This window comes from Natator depressus, chromosome 6 (genome assembly GCF_965152275.1).
Source record: "Natator depressus isolate rNatDep1 chromosome 6, rNatDep2.hap1, whole genome shotgun sequence".
Lineage (NCBI taxonomy): Eukaryota > Metazoa > Chordata > Testudines > Cheloniidae > Natator > Natator depressus.
The window spans coordinates 70,264,160-70,291,784 of NC_134239.1; the positions used below are offsets into that span (position 1 = coordinate 70,264,160).

General features: G+C 46.9%; 1 protein-coding gene across 1 annotated transcript in view; it reads left to right on the forward strand.

Annotated features, from left to right (window-relative positions):
• Nucleotides 1-3,303: 3,303 nt before the first annotated feature.
• Nucleotides 3,304-27,625, forward strand: part of LTK (leukocyte receptor tyrosine kinase) — a 167,214-nt gene continuing 142,892 nt past the window's right edge. Inside the window, exon 1 of the mRNA XM_074956685.1 lies at nt 3,304-3,361. Within this exon, the coding sequence (XP_074812786.1) occupies nt 3,304-3,361 (58 nt within the window). The remainder of the gene's footprint in view (nt 3,362-27,625) is intronic.

A 27,625-nucleotide genomic window follows, 5' to 3' on the forward strand; every position in this document is an offset into this window, starting at 1 on the left:
CTAAATCCTTGGCCTTTGGGAGACATCTGGAGGGAAGGAAAATTATGAATCTGTTACAGCTTTTTAAAAGTACAGTGACAAGTCTATGAGTTTCAGTCATTGCAACCTCACTCGGGGAGTTACACCGGCATAAAACTGATGAACGCAGTATGGCTGGAATTATATCTGTGTGAAACTGGAGGAACACAGTGATGAATCAGCCCTGAAGGCCTCACTCCTGCAAACACTTATGTAGCAGCTTAATTTTACACGTGAGTAGTCCCATTGACATCACAGGAGCCGTGGACAGCTGTGTGCAGACCATGCCAGCCACACTGCTTCCCACCCCTGAAATGCCCTCTCTCTGTCCTAGCATACCTCTTGCGTCCTGCACTAGGAGCACTTGCAGTAGGGGGAGAAAAAGGAGCTCCTTGTGGTCTTCCTCTGCAGTACAATTATGGTCGTGTGGTCACCCTGGGAGAAGGGAATCTTAATTCTGTATTTCCTGGTTTGCTATATTTGAGGGTTGTTGTTTTGTTTTGTTTTTTAACTTTTACATCATTGTGATGTAGAAGGCAGGGAGTGAGTGTGGGGCAGCAGCAACTTTACCTCATGCCTTATCAAAGCTCTTTTGTGGGGGAACAAGTGTCTAAGTAATGTTCTTGTAACATCTGATATAAAGGGTGTTAAACCTAAGTACTGATTCAAATCTACTTTATGAATGTGTCATGAGGAACAAACTGTTCCCTCATACCCCGAAGTAGTCCCCTTACATTAAAGATGGGGTGATAAGAAAAAGCTATTGCTATTTCTGAACATAAGAGGATTTCAGTCTTCAGGGCTATCTAATTATGTTGGTTACTTACATGTCCCTATGATGGGATGTCTACCCCGCACAGGTGAACAAGGTTTAACAGAAGTCTGACAGCTCAGTGACCCCACCTGGCTGCACCTGGAGAGTATTTCAGGCTTGATTTGTTATTAGGCCCACCTGAGGAGGAATTGGGTCTTCTTCATAAAAGAAAGAGGTGAGAGTGACTAGGGAGTCTAGTAGATGGATCCAAGATAGAGAAACCCAGGAGCCAGGGAGAGCCCTCTCTCTGTGGGGGAAGGCAGGCCGAAGAAGGCCATAGGGATGGAATTAATCCCTGGGGTGGGCCCTGGAAAGGAGGCAAGGCACAGAGGGGCAGTGTTCTAGTAAGAAAGGAGCTGGGAGGACCTAGGGAAAAGCCTAACAGGGAATCAGAGGAGGCTGTGTTAAGTACAGGTTGCAAGGAAGCAGCCCCAGGGGCTCAGAGGTAGGAAGTGACCCACAAAAACAGCAGTGTATCTCAAGGAGCAGACCTAGCTGCTTAATACGGGGTGCCCAAGATGGAGCCCAGAGCACAGGGTGGGACAAGGTTCCAGTACCAGCCTGAGGAAGGGGCATACTAGCTTTACATAAGGACTATGAGCTGAGTATGGGGCTGAAGACTGAGCCTCAAGGATGGGTTGAGAACTAGCTGAAGAAGGCTCTTTTGTTTGGGGATTATTTGTTGACCTTTTTATTACACTGGAAGACATAGGACTAAAACGTCACCTGGCTGGAGGATTAAATTGGAACTAGAAGAGGTATGCCACCACAGCGACGATCAGCAGTGGGTGCTAGAGAAGACACCACTGCTATGCCCCACCTAGCCATGAGGGGGCACACCTGCAGTGAGTCTACTCTTCCACAGGCCTCCATTACCAGATTATCTCAGCCCCTCACAATCTTTAATATATTAATCATTATAGCACCCCTGGGTAGTTGAGCCCTGCTGTTATCCCATTTTACAGGTGGGGGACTTGAGACAGAGAGGCTAAGCAACTTGCCTGAAGTCATACAGGAAGCCTGTAGCAAACAAGGAATTGATCCAGGGTTTCCAAAGTCCCAGGTGAGTGCTCTTGCCATTGGATCATCCTTTCTCTCATTAACTCCTGTTAATCCAGTGAGGGAGAGATTTGTATAGAGATGAGAGAACTGGTTGTAATTACATAACAATCCTGTTCTCACAAGATTTCCCCCCCCCCCCATAGGAGAATTTAGAGAAGTATGCAGGTGCTGTGAATCTTTTGAGGTTCCCTTATCCCTACCTTTGCATCAGTTGGAGTAACAATAGCAGCTGTGTTAAGACCAGATCTACCTGCTATTTGTGCAAGCTTCCCATTGACATCAGTGGAAGATTGTGTGGATTGAGGGGGTTATGGAGTTTTGCATTTATAACCCACTCCATGGATCATGATTTAAAGATGGAATTGAGGGCTCTCCACTGAAGTTTGACACACCTGGTTTAGAGGAAGTCTAAACTGATGTAAACTCTGCTTTCCTTCACCCCCTTCAACATGTATGGTGTTCAGCTTAGACGCCCTTAACGTTAGTTTAGACTCTCACCCACTTACCACTGTGTAACTCATATCTGCCTTTTACACATAGACATCCATATCATTGGAGGCTTTTAAGAACAGGTTAGACAAACACCTCTCCGGGATGGTTTTGGTTTACTTGGTCCTGCCTCAGTGCAAGGGGCTGGACTAGAGGATCTCTTGAGGTCCCTTCCAGCTCTACATTTCTGATTTCATCCCTCTGAATTAGGTCCCTCTGAATATAAGTGTATTTAAGGGAGTGTAAATTGATGTAACTCACGCATGAGGAGCCAGAGGGAAACCAGAAGTTAGTAAGTAAAGCACCCACACAGAGGGTATCAGAAGGTGGAAGCTAAAGTAACATACACCCTACTGTAACCTGCACCTCCTGCTCTATGTAACCCATGTTAGATGTAAGTGGATCTAGGGAAGTCTAGCTGAGTGTAAGGAAATCTAAATTAGTGTAAGGAGATCTGATTCCCCTCGCATACCAGTGTCAGCCAGAGGAGACTCATGCCTAGGGGAATCTATTTTACACTCCCCTTACATATCACCTGAATTTGGTCCACAAACTGTGTGCGCGTTGGGGTGAGGGGAATGGAGCAGTTCCATCAAAGCAGCTGCAGGATGAGACCGATTAGGAGAGGGGAAACACCTAAAAAGACGCTGAATTCAGCTCTTCCAACGGAATGCTAGTGTTTACAAAATGTATTCAGGGGTGCGTTAGTAACTGATGTGAGTTCTGCTTCTTGGATTCGCTGCCCCACGCAGTAGCTGAACGTACTGGGGTGAGGGGAACAGTGAGGGTTTTAGGACCCATGAGAACCTTCTTGAGCAGGGGGTGGGAATCTTTCTGTGCCCCAGCCTTAACAGCAGAGCCTCTGCGGAGCCGGAGAGAGCGGTCCGCGCTGGGAGAAGCCCCTGGGACCCAGCAGAGCCATGGCTCGTCTCCCGCACCTGGCCAGCCCTCTCCAGCTGCTGCGGCTCTCCACGCTGGGTGAGTGGAGTAACTTCTTTTTCACCCCCTGGCCGCACAGACCGAGTCCCTCTCGCCCCCCACCCCCCCGACACCAAGTCTCTTATTTCCTGTCCCCGTTTTCTGTTAACTTTTAGCCGGGGGGGGAGGAGACAAAAAGGGAAAAGAAGCCGACGGTGCCAAACCTCTCTCCCAGTAGATCGCTCCTGATGGCTAGCGGCTGAAATGCCGGGGGGAGTTTGAGAAGGGCTGCGGCTGAGGGAGGTGAAATGAAGAGCGCCCCTTCCACTGGCCCCGGAAGGAGAGGGGTCTCCAGGGCGCAGGGAGAGGCTGGGCTGCGGGGGCCAGGGCGCAGCTGGGGGCGATGCGGTGTAGACGGGAGCGGTTCGGGGTGCGAAGCTGGGTCCCCACGCGCCGCGGTGCTCAGGCTGAGTTTCGCAGGGAGTCCCGGTTCCGGTGCCGGCTTCGGTGCCGAGCGGCCGCAGGAGGGACCCAACCAGGGTAGGAGGGGAGCTGCCAGGAGAGCAGGGCGGGGCGCTGCCCTTTCGCAGGTTCATTGCTAACACTGCCGCGCCACGAGAGCCTGGAAGGAAAAGGCTCCGGGCGCCTGCCAAGGCGCCCCGCATTCACGCGGTGCCGGGGACACTGCCAGGAATGCAACTGGGGACGGCGCCTGGTCGCTGGGGCTGCTGTCAAGCGAAGTAGTGCTGCTTACCCTCAGTCTAGTACCTGATCTGCCTTCCCCTGGGGCGGGGAGTATTGTCTAGCTCCTGCAGGGGCTGGCGTAGGTCTTTGCTAGCTCTGGCTAAGTGCTAAAAGGATGTTGCATTTTTATTTGCGTGGGGCCATTCCAGGCCAGCAGCTTGGGAGCAGGTTTCAGCATTTATGGAGACTTCTGCTTACAAAGCCTGGGCCGGGCCATCCATATCTGTTGTGTTTCTGGCTGTGTTGTTCCCATTGGGAAGACGCTAGAAGTTGGCACACCCCTTGTAAGCAGAGCTGCTGTCTGTTTCCCTCCTCTTCGAAGAGCCCTGGTTCTTTGGTTGCCCAGGGTCTGATTCAGAGCCATTGACTCTTGTTTCAGTCTCCGCTTTTGGTGGAGTGGTTTTCAAACTGCTGCCTGTGATGAGATTATACTTAGGTTTTCTTATAGTGGCTGTTGGCGGGCCCATCATTTGAAGGGTGGCTGTCCTAGAAAGAGGCGGATAAGGAAGATGTGTTTTAGAGGGCACAAGTAAGGAGCTAAAGGAAAACAAATATATAGTTTGCAAGCTCTGACCTGCCATATGCCAAAAATATTCTCAATTGTCCAAGAAGTGACAGGGGCACAGAGAGGTTTAACCCCCTTAGCTGCTTTTATGGGCTTCAAAAGGGCGTAATCTGCCTTGGAGAAGGAAGATCCTGAGACTCAGCCCTCATTTCTTTTAGGGCCTGCTCCTGAGGGAGTCAAGGGGAGTTTTGCTGATAACAGCCCGATCCTGCTTCTATGGAAGTCCATGGCCATTTGTTTCCTGCTGGATTTAACTGCCCTAAGCCCTGGCAGTGACGATAGCTCCAGCCCCACACTGATCTTCTTTCTGCCTCGTAAAATGCACATTCCTTGTGGGCTGTGCCCTGAATGGGCTATACCAGTGTCCCCCTCTTCTGCTGGGTCAAGCTTTCAAAGTGCTGGTGCTTATTGAGGGAAGAGGGGGGACCAAAAACCTACAAAAAAGCCCAGAAAATCATACGGAGGAAAGAAGCCCAAACCAGGGTGTTGCTGGGGAGGTGCGTTAGCCAGACCAGGGGGGGGGGGGGAAGAGACCTATGCTGCCTCTTCAGGGGCCAAAGTGGAGGCTATAGCCCCAAAACACTGCTGGGGAGGGCAAGGGGAAACCAGACAGAGAATGATTGCCTAGAAAAGAGCCTAGTTTTACATCATCCGTGTTGTTCTGAGTCCTCCCTTTTAGCAGGTTTCCCCTTGGAATTCCATGAAGGCCAATCCCCTAAGGAAGACTGGGCGCTGATGCACTCTCTTGATAGAAAGCTTAAATGCCCTGTCAACAGAATTATAGACAAACATATGCCCTAGCGGAGCCTCCCATTTCTAACACACTGTTTGTTCATGACTATACCATGCACCACACAGTGATTTTAGTGCTGGAGAAGCGAGTGGTGGCTTACTGGTTATGGCCACCACTCTACAGCTAAGGTTGTGAGAACTCTTCTGCTCAAACACCTGTTTTCAGCCCTTTCTATTGTCTGCCATGCGATTGTTATGGGATGGGATTTTTCAAGCTTCATCTAAGGCGAGAGAAGTTTTCTTGGGGGAAGAGTTTCAGAGTAACCTGTCCAGTCACTTTTGACTTGTGCAACATTAGAGCAGTATTGGAATTAAGGATGTGCTGTTACTAGGTATCTCCTATCAACTTTAATTTCTTATAACCTTCTGCTGGTAGCAGCCAGGGAGCTTTTCGTGCTGTCTTTGGGTTTGTCTACACAAGAAAGTTTCACTGGTTTAACTTAATGTGGGAATTAAAACAAGTTTCCTTAAATCAGTGCAAACCTCTTATTTCAGTTTGAGTGGCTTATTTCAGTTTTGCTTAAGTCGCTTGAGAACAAGTTTTAGCACCTGAGATTAAACCAGTGTAACTTTCTCACAGAGATAAGTCCTTTCTCTGACGTCTGAGGCATCCAGGCATTTAGGTGTCTCTTTCCTTCCCTTCGTCTACCCGGAGGTGAACATACTATGAGTGGAGTGAGATGAGGTAACCCCTTCTTCCTATTGTGGGATAGCCTTCCTTTTATTAGCCCCTCAGTCTCTTTTGTGCTACCCATCACAAAGACAGGTTTGTGGTTTCATTAGACCACTCTACTAGTCCCAGGCCAGGACAGCACCAAGTGATCCTTGAAAACTGTTGGAGGAGGATTCAAGCTCCCTTACTAAATAGCAGCCTGTCTCTGGATATGATGTCCACCTTGGGATGCAGGCTACCAGCACTGAAGGTTAAGCAGTTGAGGGAGAGTGCCAGTTGGGGATGCCTTGAAATGGAAGGGAACAGATTTTTAGGCATGAAAATTGGGGAAGTAGAGGGAATCTTTAAAGTACAATGTTACAGGTCAGGCTAACTGGAGAGGAATTGAGTTTTCAGGGGAAACTCGGGAAGGCATGAAAACTGGGGATTTTCAGCCTCTTATGCAGGGAGGACACATCATTGCAAACAAAGGCTGGAAGGAGGGTGGAACAAAGCACGGGCTCACATGCACTGTTATTTTGAAGTCTGTCTTCTGACCTGGAAGACATGGTCCTTTGACAACTATGGGAGGTAAAGTCCAACCATTTGTCCATGCTCCTCTGTTCACTACATTGCTACAACACTGTGCTTGCGGCCCACTTAGAAATGGGGAGATTCAGTCAGAGCAATGGATGTACCAGTTCAGTGACATCTCCCTAACTGCATACTGTATGTATGTAAGTGTGTGTGTTTGCAAGCTGTTTGTATATGTGCCTAGTTATGCATGGTGTGCTTGTATATGTATGTGCATCTACATGCTGTGTGTGTGACTACCTGTTTAGATGTGCTCTATCCTGTACTATGTAGGTGCATTTGTGTACAAATGCTTGTCTTCAGATTGTTGGGGTGTGGAGCAATGATAATGGTTGTTTCCTTTCCTGGAAGGGAAACTCCTGCATGTAATTCCATGCTGGATCATGGCAACATTCCTTCTGGCCCCAGAAAAATAGTAATAGAAACAAAGATAACTTGAACTCTCCTTAAACTTTCAGTGAAAGACAGAAAAAAGTGAGTGAGGGAGAGGAGACAGATAAGCTTCCTGGAAACAGAAATAAACAGAGGGAAAATTAGAGGCTAAATTCTGATCTGATGTAAATTGATGTAGCTCCATTGACTTGAGTGGAGTTACACTGACTTATACCAACTGAGAATCTGGCCCTAGATATTTAAAGACCCTTGATCCAAAACTAAAACCACCTTAGCACAGCTGTGATTCCTGACCCAAGAGCCTGAATCACAGCAGGAAAACAATCATACTGATTACTGAACTAGACCAGGTTTCAGAAGGGCAGCCCTGTTGGTCTGTATCGGCAAAAACAACGAGGAGTCCTTGTGGCACCTTAGAGACTAACAAATGTTTTTGGACATAAGCTTTCATGGGCTATAACCCACTTCATCAGATGCATGGAGTGAAAAATACAGTAGGTAGGTATAAATATACAGCACATGAAAAGCTGGGAGTTGCCTTACCAAATGGGGGGTCAGTGCTAACGAGGCCAGTTCAATCAGGGTGGATTTGGCCCATTCACAACAGTTGACAAGAAGGGGTGAATATCAACACAGGGAAAACTACTTTTTATAGTGACACCCAGCAGCTCCCAGTCTTTATTCAGTCCTAATTTGATGGTGTCAAGTTTGCAAATTAATTCCAGTTCTGTGGTTTCTCGTTGAAGTCTGTTTTTGAAGGGTTTTTTGTTGAAGAATGGCTACTTTTAAGTCTGTTGTTAAGTGTCCAAGGAGATTGAAGTGCTCTCCTTCTGGTTTTTGAACGTTACAGTTCTTGATGTCAGATTTGTGTCCATTTATTCTTTTGCATAGAGACTGTTCAGTTTGGCCAATGTACATGGCAGAGGGGCATTGCTGGCACATGATGACATATATCACATTGGTAGATGTGCAGGTGAACGAGCCCCTGATGGTGTTGCTGATGTGGTTAGGGCCTATGATGGTGTCCCTTGAATAGATATGCAGACAGAGTTGGCAACGGGGTTTGTTGCAGGGATAGGTTCCTGGGCTAGTGTTTCTGTTGCGTGGTGTATAGTTGCTGGTGAGTATTTGCTTCAGGTTTGGGGGCTGTCTGTAAGCGAGGACTGGCCTGTCTCCCAAAGTCTGAGAGAGTGAGGGATCGTCTTCCAGGATAGGTTGTAGATCCTTGATGATGTGCTGGAGAGGTTTTAGTTGGGGGCATTAGGTGATGGTTAGTGGCGTTCTGTTATTTTCTTTGTTGGGCCTGTCCTGTAGTAGGTGACTTCTGGGTACCCTTCTGGCTCTGTCAGTCTTTCTTCACTTCAGCAGGTGCGTACTGTAGTTGTAAGAATGCTTGATAGAGATCTTGTAGGTGTTTGTCTCTGTCTGAAGGGTTGGAGCAAATGCGGTTGTATCTTAGGGCTTGGCTGTAGACAATGGATTGTGTGATGTGGTCTGGATGAAAGCTGGAGGCATGTCGGTAAGTATAGTGGTCAGTATGTTTCCGGTATAGGATGGTGTTTATGTGACCATCGCTGATTTGCACTGTGGTGTCCAGGAAGTGGATCTCTTGTGTGGACTGGTCCAGGCTGAGGTTGATGGTGGGGTGGAAGTTGTTGAACTAGACCAGGCTCACAGCCCTTCCCTGCATCTGAGCATCAGTTCATCCTCTGGAAATTCCTCTTACTTGCTCCCCTTCCTGTCTCCTCTCCCACATTACAGCACTGGGTTCACTTTTGGTGTGACAGAACCTGTTGGTGCAGAGAAACGAAAGATGGAAAGGAATCCTTGTGTACAAAGCATCAGATAGGTAATAGGTACGACAGCAGGCTGTGTGGAACAGCAGAAAACTTAGATCTCTTATGAGAGATTTGTGACGGCAGATATGACACTTGGCTGTTAGGGCTGGAGGGGAATTCAAAGCCAGATAGCCAGACTGTGACCAGCACCTTTGAGGGTCCATACTGGATGAGGGTGCAAGGAGCTTTCTCTGCCCCATGCGCAGGGGTCAGTCACAGTTCAAGCCTAGGATTAGTGCCTACATATGCCTTTGAAAAAGAGACAATGGAGGTGGGACCAGAGCCTTTTACAGTATAGTGGAATTGGCTGACTGCAGGGTGGAGTGTACTTCCTAATGGGTGGCATGCCCTGGGTTAGTGAGACTCCATGATGCTCCCTATTCAGGGCTGTAATTTATTATCATCATCATCGGATCCATAATGAGTGATGGGTAACAGAGGGAAATAACATTGGCTTAGTGTAGAATTAAGGGAGATGGAGGTGGCTGTTCAATAAGCGAGAAGGAAACTCTCTGATGGACACTGGAGTAAGAGAAGAGCTCTGATTTGTAACTATTGAATTTCCAGGCCAAATAAAACTCCATTAAGGAGTTGGTAGTGATTCTCTATTTGAATCTTGAAGGTAGAGTTGGTTGAAAAACATGAAACTCTTCACAACCATTTTTGTCAATATATTTCCCCCACTTTTCATTAAAAAATGTGGATGTAAAGTTTCCAACCAGCTTTACTTAAGGGAAAGAAACCTCAATGTCCTAGATTGTAACAAATAATAAATGCATCTATTAGAAAAGGACATTCAGAGTTAAGGTTAATATTTTTTTAAAAGTAGGGGAAACATGGAAATACAGAACTGAAGTAACTCAAACAACCTGGGACTCTTCTGTTCCCACATCCTGACTCAGCTTCCATGTAGAGGTAGATCCATATCTGTCATAAGCACCACAGATTTACAGCTAGTCATTGTCTGAAATCCCTTATCCCTTGGCATTTCACCCAGGAATTATGCCTATTTATAGGTGTTCATCTACATAGTTGTAGCATAGTATGTGTATCAGAATATAGAGAACAAGTCTGTGAGGGTATATGCGGCTTAAGATGTCCACAGCTATCCACTGTTTTATGTTAAGAATTTGAAATGGTAAAATTCCTGCTGCCTGGCAGAAGGTAATGAGATTGGTAAATTGGGATGGGGCTGGATGGGTTTTCAGTGTGTGTTAATATGTAAAAGGTGAGATGTTTGCATTCCTCTCTTGTTAAGGAGAACAGCCTCTGATAGTATAGTTTGCATACACACACATGATGGGCGATGCATTGACTAGTATACTGAGTAAGGTACAGAGTACCAGGGGTTAGACTAACACAGCTTATGCTGTCTATGTTGAAATGAATATTATGCGGGCATAAGACTGTCCTATGATTTAGTTGAGGATGTTTGAGTACCTTGACTTTGCAATTCCATCCTTTCCTGGGTTTGTTTTCATTGTAGTTATTTTAACTTTAATCTTTGTTTTTCCAAGATTTCCATTATTTGTGGTTTTCCTTAATTTTTCACATACATTTTTTAGGTCCCCCCCCCCCTTAAGTGGTAAATGCATATTTGTTACTGTAATATAAGTTTAACAAATTTCTTTCTTGGGAAATTCCTTAGGCTTTTTTTAAAGGTACTTTAAGATTTGTCCGCTGACTTTGGATGTGCGTTATTGGTTTAGGGAATCCATGTCTCTGCATTTGTAACATTTTTAAAGCACGTAATTCGCCACATGAACACTTTCATGCTTTAGAAACCTTTCAGAATTGCTTCACATGTTTCATAAGCTCTGCAAAACTGTGGGTTTGTAATCACCATAGGAGCCTGGGCAGCACTTAAAATTTCAGATCAGGAACTGGCATAAAGATTGGCATTTCAGCTATAGATTTTAAGAAGTTATATTAGATCCTAAAGTCTACAAGCCATGATGCAATATTCACACCCGGCAACAAATGTTTGGAATTGTTGACCAAGGATTGTGGTGGAGTCTCCATCACTGACAACTTGTAAATCAAGATTGGATGTTGTTCTAAAAGATCTGTTCTGGGAATTATTTTGGAGAAGTTCCATGGCCTGTGTTATACAGGAGGTCAGACTAGATGATCACAATGGGCTCTTCTGGCTTTGGAATCTAGGAATCCACCTCTACCTTCTCTCATTCAATGCATCCCACTCCACTCCCAGGACCGGGAATAGAATACAGGAATCCTCACTCTCAGCCCCTGCTTTCACTCACTCATGAGACCCAACTCCACTTCCAGGAACAAAGTCATGAATAGTTTTGTTCAGCCAAAATATGCATTTTTCAGGAAAAAAAAAAAAGAAATGAAAACATTCCCCAGCTCTAATTATAAGTGAACAAAAAGTGTTATGAGAATTTCCCCAAAAAAGTCGTTCTAATTTTTCTGTGTCTGATATCTCAGAAAGGGTTTGTCCAATTCACCTCAAAATAGAAAGGGGGGAAAAAAAAAGTTCTGGCTACAGACATTTCGGACTCTCTGGAGTAATGGGTACAGAGGGAAGATTTGAATGTTCCTCCCTACCACCCTCAAAATTAGCCTCTTGGTATCATTTTTGCATTTATTATTTTTGCAGACTGGTACCTTGGCTGTCCAGGTAGTTTTAAAATACTCAGTGCAATGAAAATTCAGCTCTTAGCACCGAATCAAGAGCTGTAATTCATTCACTTCCTCCTACCAATACACACACACTCACCCTTTCCTTTCCATGCTGTTCTTGATGCTTCAAGGCTCTTAGAAAATACTTTCTGTTCAGTTACTTATTTTTGTCTTTCATATGCTGTTCATTTTCTTTGTCTGAAAGATCGGGGGCAGTTTTTCCACTGCAGTCCCAAAATAGTCCTGTCTTTTCCAGGTCAACGTGGAAAACAAAATGTTTAATTTTTTATAAAACTGCCAACTTCTTTTGGATCTCATTTCTGCACTGGTATTGGGAGCTGAAAAGATGTGGAGGGAATTTATAGGAAATCATTTATTTCTTGTTTCATATTTCCCTCCAAAATCTCTAAGACTCAGAAAACTCAACATATACGGTTAACAACAATATTTTGAATAATCAGCTCATTATTACTTGAGTACAGATGTGAGTAACGTTTAGGGTGACCAGATAGCAAGTGTGAAAAATTGGGACATGGGGGGGGGGGTAATAGGCCCCTATATAAGAAAAAGCCCTGAATATCTGGACTGTCCCTGTAAAATCGGGACCTCTGGTCACCCTAATAACATTCATGTTAATATCAGAAATGGTTACCTCCACCTTACTGTTTCATAGCTACTGACATGAATACCATTTGTGACTGATCAACATTAGCCAAGTATCAATTTTAGTAACATTTATGACTATATTAGTCCTTCCTGTTAGTTACTAAGCCTCAGTAGAAGTATCATGTATTCCTGTTTCAGTGTATATGCAGTAGGAGTTACATCCCTTACAGCATTACTAGTAGATACTGATAATTACTGAAGGAACACCACCATGTTGACTGTTACAAGGACTGAGCAGAAGTAATAGCCAAGAAAATGAGGCTTCCAATGTTTGTCATTTATTTGCAGACAGTGTGGTAGGATATCCCACCCCGCCCCGTAAACGTAGACGTTAAAATGTAGAATTGCTGACTTTTCCATTTGACTTTTTAGGGATCATGAGGGTAAGATTAGTGGTGAGTGAATATGAAGAGGTTTAGTTCAGGCTACGTTCAGTTAAACTCTCAAACGTTCAGATGCTTAGAACTACTTGAACCTTTTTGACTCTGCAAAACTGACTGGAAATCTGAGAATGGGCTTCCTCATCAGATCTCCAGGACTTCCCTGGGTGATTGCAGCCAGAAATGACCCAAGAAGCATCTTTTTAGTGGAATTCTTCTGATTTTGGTCCCAGCCAGAGTTTGGACGTTTTAAGAGTATGAAAATGAAAGGGTTATTCAAACGCTTCAAAAATCTTAGCAGTGGTTCAGATCACATTTGATTTGGGACATGTCATCTGACATGTCAAGGGTGTGACTCTTATTTTTCATGAACAGGTTCACCAAGCTCTAGGGTAGGAGGAAAAAGGAAGTGCCCAGTTGGCTATTCCAATTCCATTCCACTATGGGGAAACAAATGCCAGATATGAAACTTGCTGACAAGCACACTAACCTCCCAACATCAATTTGTAACATCACAAAGACAATTTAAAAAGCCAGCAGTAGATATTTTTCTTACTATTGGGACCTGTACTAGTTTCCATGGGAGTTGATAGCAAAACTCCCATCAGCTTCAGTGGGTGCGAAATCAGGCCCTTTGCCTTTAAGTTTATACTGGATTTTAATTAATTTTAAAGAAATACAGAGAAACAGTTGGTTCACCATAGAGCCCTAAAATAAGAAATCACTTTCCTTTTAGCCCCATGGCTGAAATAGGCAGCTGCTTTCAGATTTGATCAAGCCACGGAGGGGCCTTTGGCTGAGTAAAGAAACCTTTATACAGCTGGGGAGTGGACTGAAGTTGTTCTGAAGAGAAAAAAGGGCAGGACTAGATTTATCTCCTTAAAGAGAGGCAGCCAAATAGTTTAGGGCCTAGGCTTAGGTTTTGTAAACAAAAAGTTTTATAGACTGTTCACAGAAATGTTTTCATGATTTTTGAAAAACATGTCAACCATATTAAAAAAACAAAACCCTTAAATATTCCTTTCTAGCAACCCCAATTCCAAAGGATTAGGCTAGTGTTTGAGAACTAGGAAGTGAAGCTCACTAGAAGCAGGAAGTGGAACGGAAGACTTACTTAGTTTCTCTTGATGAGCTGAGTGAAATGCAAAGGGTAAATAAGTAGCATAAATGGTGATGGAAAAGCAGTACTGGCCAGCCCGCAAGCATCAAGAGGTCATAAACCAGTTCCTCCACCCACCACCTGCCCCCCAAAAGTCATGAGATTGACTTGAAAAATCATGAGATTAAAAATTGTGTTATGTGCTTTCTGGTTTTTGAGCCTTTACAGTTTTTGTTTTCAAGCTTTTCTCTACAACTCTGAAGCCCTGAAACTTTTTTTAAATGAGGGCTGTGATTTTCATGTAATCACCTGACTCCAGGAGCTGGGCCTCTAAGAAAAACATCAAATGTCATGAGACTAGTGAGAGAATCGTGAGAGTTGGCAGCACAGAGGTGATTGTAATACTTTCAGTTTTACTAACCATACAGTGTTACTAAAAGCACATGCAGGGAACACTTTTAAATCAGCCTTTCCTTGTTGACAACACTTAAAGCAGAGCAGGTGAACTGGGAAGCAGCACTATCTAACATTTAGAACAGGGGAGTGGGAGTCAAAATTCCTGGAATCTATTCCCAGTTCTGCCCCTGACTTGCTGTCTGATTTTGGGCAAGTCACTTAACCTCAGTGCCTCAGTTTCCCAATCTGTAAAATAGGGACAGTACCATCTACCACTGAGAGTGATCTGAGCCTTAAATCCTTAATGTTTGTGAAGAACTTTCTGATCCTCCAAAACAGGTGCAATATACAGTGCACAGCATCATTATTACTTGTTATATATTTTATATACTATGCCAGGGGCGGCCAATCTGAGCCTGAGAAGGAGCCAGAATTTACCAATGTACATTGCCAAAGAGCCACAGTAATATGTCAGCAGCCCCCCATCAGCTCTGCTCCCAGCACCTCCCACCCACCAGCAGCCCCACTGATCAGTGCCTCCCTCTCTCTCTCCCTGTGCTTCCCAATCAGCTGTTTTGTGGCATGCAGGAGGCTCTGCGGGGGGAGGGGGGAAGAGCAAATCATGGCAGGCTCAGGGGAGGGGAAGGGGTGGAGTGGGGGCAGGGCTGTGGCAGAGCCAGGGGTTGAGCAGTGAGCCCCCCTTCTCCCCTCCCCCCAGCAAATTGAAACGTTGGCGCCTATAGCTCCAGCCCTGGAGTTGGTGCCTATACAAGTAGCCACATGTTAACTTCTGAAGAGTTAATATATGTGGCTCCGGAGCCACAGGTTGGCCACCCCTGTACTATGCTCTATTATCTATTGCAAAAGTAACCCAGAATCCTGAACTCAAATTCAGGCAGATATTGGAATATTTTACTTTAAAATGTGTATTTGTCATTCTTATTTCACCATGTACCTTCTGTTACTGATACAGGCTTTCAAACAAATCCCCCCTGTTGCACCTGCGAAGGCAATAAAGCATTTCTTTAAAGACTCGCTCTCCACATAGCCAAGGTGTGTGTTGCTATCTCATGACACACCCTGTTGCATGCTGTGCCTTCAGGATAGCAGATGTAAGCAGTGGTGGAATCTCCACCCATTGCAGTGGTGGAATCTCCACCCATTTCAGTGGTGACATGACACTTTCCATGCCAGTTCTGCCTAGCTCTGCCATCTATGACTTTCCATTAAACTTCAGGATACAGTTTCATCTGGAGGCACAGGGATTTACACAAAGTTTAGCAGCAGGAAGAGTAAGAGGGAGAATACAGCTGCTAGGGATGGGCTTCTAGGTAAAATAGCACTGGATGCCCTTTCAAAAAGACAGGTGTTTTGTCAGTGCTGACTGCTGCTCCTTTAAGGAAGCACCCTGCTCTGGGGGGAGAGCCAAAAGCTGGGAATCATTATCATTCTTCTTCAGTGAATTCAGTGTTGGGTCTTGGAACCCTTCTACTAAACCTCTGCTCTGTCCCACACTGCAGCACATGGCTTTACTGCTCTACCTACTCCCCCTGCACCCTGCTTGTTGCCTTCTGCTGTAGCCTGTTCTCCACTGCTAGTTTGATGTTTCTGTAACATGGTGCACAGGAGTATCTTGCAAGTCTTCAGTGGTTAAGCTTATGTGCCCATGCCCAGTTATCACCACACTTCCTCAGTACATGTGTGAGGGCACACACCTTTTCTCCCTCTTGCTTCACGCAATCACAGCTGGCTGGATCTTTAAAAGAAAGCAAGGCAATTACTTAGTGTCTTCGTGCCTTTAAATTTAAGCCCAGATTCTTGGCAGCAAAAAGAAAAACAATGTATTTATAAAAGGGTACAATCTGCTCAGTGTGTGAATGTTTGCAGACACTGCTTATGCCAGCACAGGACTCTAGCTGTGATGCAAGGGAGAAGTTGAAATCTTGGCTGCCAAATTGTTAAACTCCCTGCTGAAAATTTTGTTCAGTTTTTACATTCCAGCTTCTTAGCCTCCTCTGAGTGCTTGTTTGATTGTTTTACTGCACTGGAATCCAGCTGGCATCGACAGGCACAGCTGTTAGGAAGCCCACATTGGGAGTCTCAGCTGGATATTATGGATAGGAGCACACATTGCTGGAGTTTTGGCTGGCACTGTTAAGGGCACTCCTCTGGGGAAGCTTACAGTGAAATTCCAGCTCATGTTGTGAGGAAGATCCTAGTGTTTGACTCACCTGGGATTGACAAGGCACTGCTGTGCAGATGATCACAGTACTGCGCATTTGGCCACTTCAGTTGGCATAGAAACTGTGTGCCTTTCTCACAGACAGACCTGGCCACAAAAATGCCTTTTTCTGCTCCAGGCTGGATTATAGCAGGGCACTCCAAATAAGTCTGATTGAAAAGCCACATGGAAGCTTCATCCGGACTAGCATGCTGTAGCTTGCCACCTGACAGGGACACGTCAGCAGAAGCATATCACACTAATGTCTGAGATGTGAACTGACTTTCCGGCAAACTTCAGATTCACTTTACGATCCTAGTCGAGCTATGAAGCAGTCATGGACAGAGACCTGGTGACCTCAAGAACTATTGCTGTCTATACAACCCTCCTGAAATACACTGATCCACAAGGATATTATTACTATTACTCTTTCGGGTGCCAAGGAATGGGCATTTCTAAAGAGAACTCTTGGCCACAACCGGTGCTTGAAGTGGTCTGAAAAAGGTAGGGAAGCTGAAGTAAATTTTCATGTACTCTTTGCAGACAATTCATAATTTCTTGTATACATATATTACATAAACACACTTAAGTTCTACTTGTTTTTAAATGAGGCAACAGGCCTCGTACAAATTTTAAAAATGAAATACATCCTGGGAGTTCAGGGGTAGGGGCCTAGGGGATGCCATGAGATACAGTGGGGTTGTGGGGACTCTTTGGGTATAGGGGGCCTGGCAGGTGCAGTAAAATTCAGTGAGGTTGGTGTCTCGGGAGACTGAGGTTCAGTGTGATTCAGTGGGGTTGGGAGTCTCTGGGGCTGGGGGTGCAGTGACAGTCAGTGGGGATGGGTGGGGGCTGTCCTAGGTATGCTGCCTCTGCCCTTCCATCCTTGCCCTGTCCCTTCCTGCTGGTCTGACTCACAGCCTGTCCCTACTAGATGCTAGGTAACCAGCAGGGGAGGGTCCAGGCTCCCTGTGGCTTGTCCATGTCCCCTCATGGCTTCTCCCTGCCCCTCCCCAGGTTCTAAATTGTATCGCTATCACATCATCTGCTCCCCAGAGACAAAGGCCCTCCTGTGCATGTGATGGATAGGTGGATGGGCCAATAAGCAGGCGGTGGCTGCCCAAAGGGGAGTGAAATGGAGCTCTGGGAGCTGTCAGAGACTGGAGCTCTGATAGAAGCTCTGCACCCCTCAGTAATCCCACCTGTGAGCTTTAAGCACTAGCTATGGCATTCCCTTCCCCCTCCCCCACTTCCCCAGAGGTGACCAGGCTGAGCCCATGGCTCTTCTGGTGAACCACACACGTTGCACCTCTTGGCAAAGGCTGTTCCTAAACAAAGGATGCTTCAAATACGCAAACATCCCTTCCTCAAATAAAAAAAATGACCTCCTTCAAACTGTTCCCGTCCCCCAAATGCCTGTCCCCTACATCTTCCATAACATTCTTTCCAGCCTGTGGGGAGAGAGGAGTTAATGGTCTTGTGACAGGTATGTCCTCCTCACAGCTGATGAAAGAGGTAACTGGAGCCAGAGAGCAATTAGTGCATCTGGTTGCCCCGGCCCAACTGAAGATGAAACCCAGCTGGGTGGTAAGCAAACAGAGAAGAAGGCCCAATGAGAAGAAGGTAGCAGGGAGAGAAGAGAACAGCTCCACAGTCCATCTGTGCTTGTTAGAGAATGCAGGAAAGCCCTGGAGATACAGATGTACAGTAACTGCAGGGTGAGACTGAGGGAAAGACCCTGAAGGAAGGCTGAGGCAGGAAGAAGTCTGAGGGAGCAGGCCTTAGCTGCTCGCCACAGAGTCTGGACTGGAATCCCGAGAAGAGGGAGGGCCTGGATTTCCCTACTGGTCCACTGGAGGTGGTGGTGTGGAAGCACCATGACACAAGTGGGAGAAGGATGACTGAGTTTGGAGCCAGGCCTCCAGGGAGACAGCCCTGGTAGGTTTTGCTCTGCACAAGGGAGGGAGGATAAGCCTTCAGAACCTGGGAAGAGGTGAGGAGTCTGCAGAGGAGTGAGCCTGGGTAGGTGTGAAGAGTGATGTCTAGTTTATTAGACAGTCTTTTATGCTGGGAGGCAGGGACTATGTGTGACCCGGGTGGGGCGGGGGGTGAGTGGCAAGTCATGAGAACAGGAAGATCCCCCACAGTGGCTGTCGGCAGTGAGTGCTGGAAATTGAGAACATGTTATGCCATACCCAGCTGTAAGTCCATTCCTTGACAGGGCTGTTTGCAGACAAGCAACGTGTTATCCTTTTTAATTACTGTACCCGGCTCCTGGATATTGCACTCATAGGTGCTGTACAAAGTCCTTGACTCCCACCTGGCATTTACAGGACAGTGCTATAAGCAAGCTCCTGCTGCTTAAGATGAAGCTCACATGGATGGCAGTGCTTTGAGCTGTGGTGTTCTAGGAAAGCCCTTGTCCTGCTGAAGGCCATGGTTAGCCCTGCTAAGAGACCAATATGAGGCAGTGGTTAGCATTATGTCAGCTTCCTTTTCCCTGGGAGGAACTGTAGCGCGCTGGAGCAAGGGTTATAGCCAGGGTAGTGGAAGATCTTGGCTAGAGTATCCAAAGGCACTGTTGACTTTGAAATATGGATCCAGGTCTCTCTTTGCAGACACTAATTTGCTAATTATAGTCCTGTTTCAGATTCGTTATGATTGAAGAGGCAAAATCCAGGAGTTGGGTGAGCAGCCAAAGTCCAAACATGATTAAAAAGCATGGGAGTTTGGAAGATGACAGACTCACTAGCTATACTGAAGCCAGCATGGCAAGGAAGCTATGGTTGTTCAGCTAATTCATGTCCATCTCTCTAGTGTGTACAGGGAACAGTTTGGGACTCTCAGGTTAAGGAAACCTCCCCGTCATGCCTATTTGCTGGTGGACGCCTTTTCACCTCGTAATCTGCCTGTGGGAAGTGGCACCGCACAGCTCTCTTGCCCAGAAGCAGAACAAGGCCCGAACTGACTCAAGCTATGTCTACACTCCCACCCAGAGGTGGGATTCCCTGGCTCCCCACAAGGTATAAATAGCACAAGTGTAGTCGCAGCGGCATGGGTAACGGAAGCATGGCTGAGCCGTGCCAAGGACGAGCCTGCTTGAAACTGCGGGACGCGTACTTGGCACAGCTCAGCCGTGCCTCTGCTGCCATTACCCGCGCTGCTGCAGCCACGCTGCTGTTCAGACTCGCAGGGGCTCGGTGAGAGCTAGCATACGTGGACGTGAGCAGAGGAATTGCATCCCTAGCTCCTCGTACCGACGTATCCAAAGTCAGTTTAGTCTCTGCTTTCCCTGTAGCTCTGGGAGAAGCAAGCTGTGCCAGCCCTTCCCCTGGCATAGCTTATTTCCCTCCGTCGTCTGGCTCTGCTATTGCTGGGTGGTGCACTGGTAGGCAGAGCCAAGGCTCCACCCACCAGGGATGCTGGAAGAATGTGTATAGCAGGGGTGCTGAGAGCCATTGAACCAAACTGTAAACCCTGTATAGAATGGAAGCCGCTTCAAGCCAGGGGGTGAGGCAGCAGCCCTAGTTCTGGCGCCTATGCCACCCACTCTGTCTCAGCCAGCCCACCTGTGTGGGATAGGGAGCAGCAGCAGCCAGTGCTGGTTTCTCCCTCATGCGGTGACCTGCAATGCAGGTGAGCCCACACGGGGGAGTAAAAGGAACCTTCACATCTTTTCCGTCCCGTTTGGGTGGGATGGCTGCCATCTTGACTGACACACTGGGGATCTCGAGACCTAGAAGCATGAGCTGCTACTGCTTAAGCTAAAGAATCAAGTCTCTGTAGCCAGGGGCTGTAACAACTCATCCCCTGTGATCAGCACAGAGTGGGACCTATAACGCACACTCACTAATGGATTACCTGGGCCCATAGGCTAGCTCACACTTAAGCCCAAAGGAGTCTGTCAAGTTCTAGCGTCATATACCCCGAACATTTTATAAACAGATGGCACCCTTCTTTTTAAATGTCCAGTTCTGCACAGTGGGGATTGCTGGAGTTTCTTCACCAGCAGGGGACACCTTTCTGGACCTAGCTAAAAGAGTCCGAGAAGGGACAACATTTTGCAGGGAACAATAATGTGATATGCAGCCTCTCACATAAGTGCCCACTTAAAACATTGCTCAGGCCAGCAATGACTGAAAGCTGACTGACTGTGTAAAGAAGTTGGTAGCCTCACACCGTTTCCTTGCAAGCTGTTTCCACAAAGCACGGAGTGTGTTCTCATGCAATCTGCCTTGTCAGTCCTCATATCCTGATGATTCTAAACAGGCTTAGGAAACAATTAAGAGGCTGAGGAGTCAGCCGTGAAACCAATCTGGACTGCAGCAGCCACTGTGTTTCATGCCTTGCAATGTTGTGCTCTAATAAATGTTTGGTTGGTTTGTTTGTTTTTTCTTGGAAGAAACAGTGCTGAGTTGAGCTGTTCAGAAAGCTGAAAAGTGATTCTCTTTCTCTTAGTGTTTTGGTATCTCTCTTTACGCAGCACATGGTTACAAAATACCCCCAGAAAAACAGTCCGTTAGCAGCAGCATTTCTCTAGTGCCTGCAAATAGAACTGTTCAGTGCTGGTGGGAGGGTTTGTTTCCAATATTCTTCCTTTTTGGTGCCATTTTGCTTTTTAAGAGATAATCAATTCAGCCATGGTCTGAAAGAAAGAAGGAAAGTTTCCCAAGAGTCTTTGTTCCTCACAGACACTCGTCCTGTGTTCCTTGCTCTTTGATGCTCTCTCACTGATTTCATGCTGGGATTGAGGGTTTTATGTGGTATGCTCAGTGTTATGGACTCAAGGATCTTCGAGGAAAATGACACAAGCGAGGGGCCCATGTTTTGGTATAGATCGGATCAGCACTGGTGCGGTCCAGTTTTACAGTCAGTTCTCACTAAGTCACTGAGTTATCCACAGATATTCCTCTCCATAAAGATGTTTGAATGTGAGAATCAGAGGTTGCCCAGGCAGGCTGCAGTGTATGTTATAAAGAACAGAAGGAGGTTGATCATATTACAATCACCATGTGTCCCTGCAGAGAGATCTTGTTGGAATCTACTGTTAAACTTGTTGAAGTTTGAAGCTCATCCTTGGGTTGGGGGGAACTAGAGGCAATAAATCTGAGGCTCTCAGCCTGGGGAGCGAAGAAGGCCCTAATTTCAAAGGTACCCTTTGGGCGAAGATATCGGTGTTGGCCCTGATGTGGTTCTTCAGAGAAAAAGAAATGTTACACCCAAGAATTTCCTTCAAAGAGTAGAATAAGATTTTCACACCAAATATCTCCTTTCAGGAGATCTCAGATTTGGGGCATGGTAGTCCCAAACTCTGCCCACTGATTTTGGCTTCTCAGGTGGGCAGGGCATAAAGTGTCAAAATAAGATGGTACTCACAGTAGATTGTGTAACTGTTCACAGTCCCTCATCTATCTTGCACATTCTGTGAGCAGTGATGTCAGCTGATTGTCATCTCTTTCTTGCATGTTTCTTCAGGAGTGAAATAATCAACAAGGCTGATATGCAAATGATCACCATTCAGCTTCAGAGTCCATACCTTACTTGAAATGAATAGGGGCAATTCTTACCTCTGGGAGCTATTGTTTCAGGCCACTTGCAGACTTGGGTTCACATTTTGAAATTTAACTTTGTAATCACAAGGGCTAGAGATTTAATTTTTTTTAAAAAAATGCAAGTTTAGATCCTGGAGCATATGACAGTAGCCTCTTAACAAACTAAGTACCAGCATGCCAAGCTGCCATGAGCTAGTCCAATTTGATCCCTGCCTTTTGGTGTGTGCAGAAAGCCCTAAGGCTAAAGCTCTGTGACTCAGTATGACTTACGCAGGATTCTTTTCCCACCATGCTAATCACCCTCCAAGTTTGAAGAGAATTCTCTGTTTCTACTGTGGAGCACACTCGATCCTGGGAATTTCCATAGTACTGTAGGCGTGCCTCAACCCCAGCTTGGTGAGGGTAGTGCCCTCAGCTTGTAAACATCGAGGACCAGTGTGAACAGGCGGATTGCTTCCCATTGGTCCCAATAGAGCACACAGACCCTGAGTTAGCCCTGTCTACGCTAGCAACCTTCTGCGCAGTAAAGCAGCTTTGAGCACTGTAACTCCCAAGGTGTGCACACTGCCAAGCCACTTAGTGTGTAGAAACTGCACAGTTGCAGCGCTCTTAAAAAAACAAACAAAAAAAACTAACCCCGACGAGAGGCGTACAGCTTTCTGCGCTGGGGCTACAGCGCTGTGGCGCCAGTGTAGACACCCTGGCGATTACAGTGCTGCGACTGGCCTCCTGGAGGTGTCCCACAATGCCTGTTCTCGTCTCTCTGGTCATCGGTTTGAACTCTACTGCCCTGCCCTCAGGTGACCAATTGTGAGCCCCAGCCCTTAAATTCCTTGGGAATCTTGAAAGTCCCCTTCCTGTTTTGCTCGGTGAGGCATGCAGTGATCTCAGCGCATCTTTCCAGGTGGCCACGCCTGCTCCATGCACCAGGCGATCCCCCGCTTGGAGCAATGCCGAGCTGCTGGACCTCATCGGCATTTGGGGAGAGGAGGCTGTTCAGTCCCAGCTGCGTTCCAGCCATAGGAATGATGATACCTACAGACAGATTTCACAAGGCATGACAGAAAGGGGCCATGACCGGGACAGACTGCAGTGCAGGGTCAAAGCGAAGGAGCTGCGGAACGCCTGCCCCAAGGCATGGGAGGCAAACCGCCGCTCCAGTGCTGCGCCCACGAGCTGCCGGTTCTACAAAGAGCTGGATGCAATACTCGGTGGTGACCCCACCTCCACTGCAAAGACCACTGTGAATACTTCATTGGTTTGCTTGCCAGTCGAGTGGACTGAGCCAGGAGGAGGAAATCTTGGACGAGGATGTGGAGGATGACTCAGAGGTCAGAGATGCATGCAGCCAGGAGCTCTTTTCTACCCCAGAGGAGGCTAGCCAGTCACAGCTGTTGGAGCTTGGCGAAGTGCAAACAGGAGAGAAGGCCCCTGGTGACTGGATTTGATTTTGGGAATCGCTGAAGCGAGTTGTTGGGGGCAGGAGGGTTGCAGAAAGCAGGCTTATGTCTGTATGCTGCACGTACCACCACAAGCCTAGTCTGAGCGGCGGAACAGGCTGTTGATTGACTCCCTCGCTTCACAGGAATCTGCCTCAGAGATCTCCAGGAAACTCTCCTAGAGTTACTGGGCAATCTGCTGTCGCAGGTTCTTTGGCAGAGCTGCTTTGTTTCTTGCCCCATTAATGGTAACTTTCCCATGCCACTGTGCCATCATGGGGGTGGGGAGGGCACAGGCGAGTCGCATAAGGGCCAGGGCGGAAGCCACAGGCTTGGAGAAGACCCTCCCTTGATTCCCTGCTCACCCTCAGCAGCGAGATATTTTCCATAATGGTCACATTCTGTGGAAAATGTGGGGACAGGAATGATTATCAAGCCCCCCCCTACAGTGCTGGCTCTCCCCAAGAGCAATGTGCCCAGTGTACAGTAGGGTCCGGGAACACTGATTTACCCTGCTCCTGTGGCTACTCACCATTTTGGGGGTCTTGTGGCTCATGTGTGCTTGCCTGGTGTTAGCCAGTCAGTGACAGGTGTGTGAATACTGGCTGAGTTTTAAATCACTGAATCAGTGCTGTGTGTTGCAAACAATACTGCTTCTGTAAAATGTTGCATTTAAACTTCACAGAGATGACCTTGGGAGCCGAGCCTCCCTCTTTGTTATTGCTGGCTGAACAGCTGCGCAGAATTAGAAAGTGGCCATGAAGAACTAAGGAGGACTTTCTGCGTGACGTTATGATGCGCTCCGCAGCCGAAAAACAGGAATTGAAGGAACGGCTGGACATGGAGAAGCAGGAGCAAAAGGAGAACGCGGCGCGCCAGAATCAAGCCACGGAGCAGCTCTTAAACATTATGGAGCACCAAGTGGACACACTCCAGACGATGCTAGCACTGCAAACCGAGCAGCTGCACGCTCGCCCGCCCCTGCAGCCGTTGTCACAAAACTCTTTCCCATGCACCCCTCAGACACTGCCAACACACTCTTACCAACCTCCTGGCTCCAGTCTGTACCTGTGGCATTCCAATCCTCCCCCGTCACAGTCCTTCCCTGTGGACTCCCAGTACCCATTGCACTCAACACCCATCCCTCTGCAGTTTGGCCCTGCTGAAGTACACCACCCGCTGCATTGTACGCTGTTGTTGAACTGATCTTTGCTGCTGTCAAGTTGCCCCGTATATGGCTTTATAAGCCATGGCATTAAGGGGTAGGCGGGGTTTCCCAGGATCACAATGGGCATTTCTACTTCCCCTATGGTGATCTTCTGGTCCGGGAAGAAAGTCCCTGCTTGCAGCTTCCTGAACAGGCCAGTGTTCTGAAAGATGCGTGCATCATGCACCTTTCTAGACCAGTCTGCGTTAATGTCTGTGAAACACTCACGGTGATCCACAAGCACCTGGAGAACCATTGAGAAATACCCCTTCCGATTAATGTACTCGGTGGCTAGGCGGTCCGGTGCCAGAATTGGAATATGTGTGCCATCTATCGCCCCTCCGCAGTTAGGGAAGCCCATCTGTGCAAAGCCATCCACAATGTCACACACGTTGCCCAGAGTCACGTTCTTTTGAAGCAGGATGCAATTAATGGCCCTGTACTCTTCCGTCAACATGAGTCCAATGGTGGATTTTCCCACTCTGAACTGGTTAGCGACCGATCAGTAGCAGTCTGAAGTAGCCAGCTTCCACAGTGCAATCGCCACATGCTTCTCCAATGGCAGGGCAGCTCTCATTCTCGTGTCCTTGCACCGCAGGGCTGGGATGAGCTCATCACATAGTCCCATGAATGTGGCTTTCCTCGTCTGAAAATTCTGTAGCCACTGCTCATCATCCCAGACGTGCATGATGACTTACTCCCACCATTCAGTGCTTTTTTTTTTCCCGAGCCCAAAAGCAGCATTCCATTGTGGTCAGCATCTCCATGAAAGCCACAAACACAATCTTGTGTTGTAGCTAGTACGCGTGGCGAGATCAATGTCGAATTCCTCTTGCCTTTGTAATTTAAGAAATAACTCCACTGCCACTCGTGACATGTTAGTCAGAGCGAGCAGCATACTGGTCAACAGTTCGGGATCATAGAATATCAGGGTTGGAAGGGACCTCAGGAGGTCATCTAGTCCAACCCCCTGCTCAAAGCAGGACCAATCCCCAATTAAATCATCCCAGCCAGGGCTTTGTCAAGCGTGACCTTAAAAACTTCTAAGGAAGGAGATTCCACCACCTCCCTAGGTAACGCATTCCAGTGCTTCACCACCCTCCTAGTGAAAAAGTTTTTCCTAATATCCAACCTAAACCTCCCCCACTGCAACTTGAGACCATTACTCCTTGTCCTGTCCTCTTCTACCACTGAGAATAGTCTAGAACCATCCTCTTTGGAACCACCTCTCAGGTAGTTGAAAGCAGCTATCAAATCCCCCCTCATTCTTCTCTTCTGCAGACTAAACAATCCCAGTTCCCTCAGCCTCTCCTCGTAACTCATGTGTTCCAGACCCCTAATCATTTTTGTTGCCCTTCGCTGGACTCTCTCCAATTTCTCCACATCCTTCTTGTAGTGTGGGGCCCAAAAATGGACACAGTACTCCAGATGAGGCCTCACCAATGTTGAATAGAGGGGAACGATCACATCCCTCGATCTGCTCGCTATGCCCCTACTTATACATCCCAAAATGCCATTGGCCTTCTTGTCAACAAGGGCACACTGTTGACTCATATCCAGCTTCTTGTCCACTGTCACCCATAGGTCCTTTTCCGCAGAACTGCTGCCTAGCCATTCGGTCCCTAGTCTGTTGCGGTGCATTGGATTCTTCCGTGCTAAGTGCAGGAGTTTGCACTTATCCTTGTTGAACCTCATCAGATTTCTTTTGGCCCAATCCTCCAATTTGTCTAGGTCCCTCTGTATCCTATCTCTACCTGCCACCGTATCTACCACTCCTCCTAGTTTAGTATCATCCGCAAATTTGCTGAGGGTGCAATCCACACCATCCTCCAGATCATTTATGAAGATATTGAACAAAACCAGCCCCAGGACCGACCCTTGGGGCACTCCACTTGATACCGGCTGCCAACTAGACATGGAGCCATTGATCACTACCCCTTGAGCCCGACAATCTAGCCAACTTTCTACCCACCTTATAGTGCATTCATCCAGCCCATACTTCTTTAACTTGCTGGCAAGAATACTGTAGGAGACCGTGTCAAAAGCTTTGCTAAAGTCAGGAAACAGTACATCCATTGCTTTCCCTTCATCCACAGAACCAGTAATCTCATCATAGAAGGTGATTAGATTAGTCAGGCATGACCTTCCCTTGGTGAATCCATTCCTGCAGGCTGAAGAGGCAGAGTGCACAGTGTGCAAACCTTTGAAAGATGGCGCCAAGTGTGGATGGAAGCACAGGGATTGCTGGGACGCAAAGCAATGCATTATGGGACATTGGGACAGGACCCAGGATGTCCTGTGACCCCCCCCCCTTCTTCCCACAACTCTTAGCGGCAGAAGAGATGCTCTGTGGGATAGCTGCCCAGAGTGCACCGCTCCGAATACCACTGCAAGTGCCACAAGTGTGAACATGCTATTGCACAGTGTGAACACACAACACCAGTTTCCCTCAGCGCTCTCTGAGCGCGCTGTAACTCAGCCATAGACATACCCTTAGTGTCCAATCTCCCCTCCCTCCTAGGGTGTGGCATTATTGGTAACTCTGAAACCGTAAGCAATAAAACCCGCACCTTTAAGCTTCTGCTTGGCAGACTCTGCCTAGTTCCCTTTGCGTAAAGACCTGATCCCTTTCCCTTTATAGCTTCGATGAAGCTAAGTGGATCCACTTGCAAGCCTGACTCAGCCACTGTGTTACTCCAGTAGCAACCCCAGGAAGTATTTATATATAGGCTTGGAGGATTACCTTGTTATTGATAAATGCCACTTTCACCATACACACACAAATGGACATGCAAAAATTCCACCAATGATACTTTGCTTACCAGTAAGTTTCAGTTAAGAAAAATGCTTCTTGAGAACTTAGTAGTTTGATCTGTTTTGCCTATTTTGATATGTGTTGACAATTTGTGTCTTAATAGTTATAAACCTTTAACTTATTTTGAATCTCTGTGGCTATTGTTATTTGTCTGTCTCCTCCCCCAGAATGTCTGCAACTGTGAAAATTTAAATTGATTAAAAAAATGGGGGGAAATGCTTTAAAAACCATTGATATTATATTTAAAAAAATGAATCTGCTAAGCCTAATTATATAAGAAGGTGTAACATGCTCTCCTCCTTGTTCCTGTGCAGCTCTGCCATAG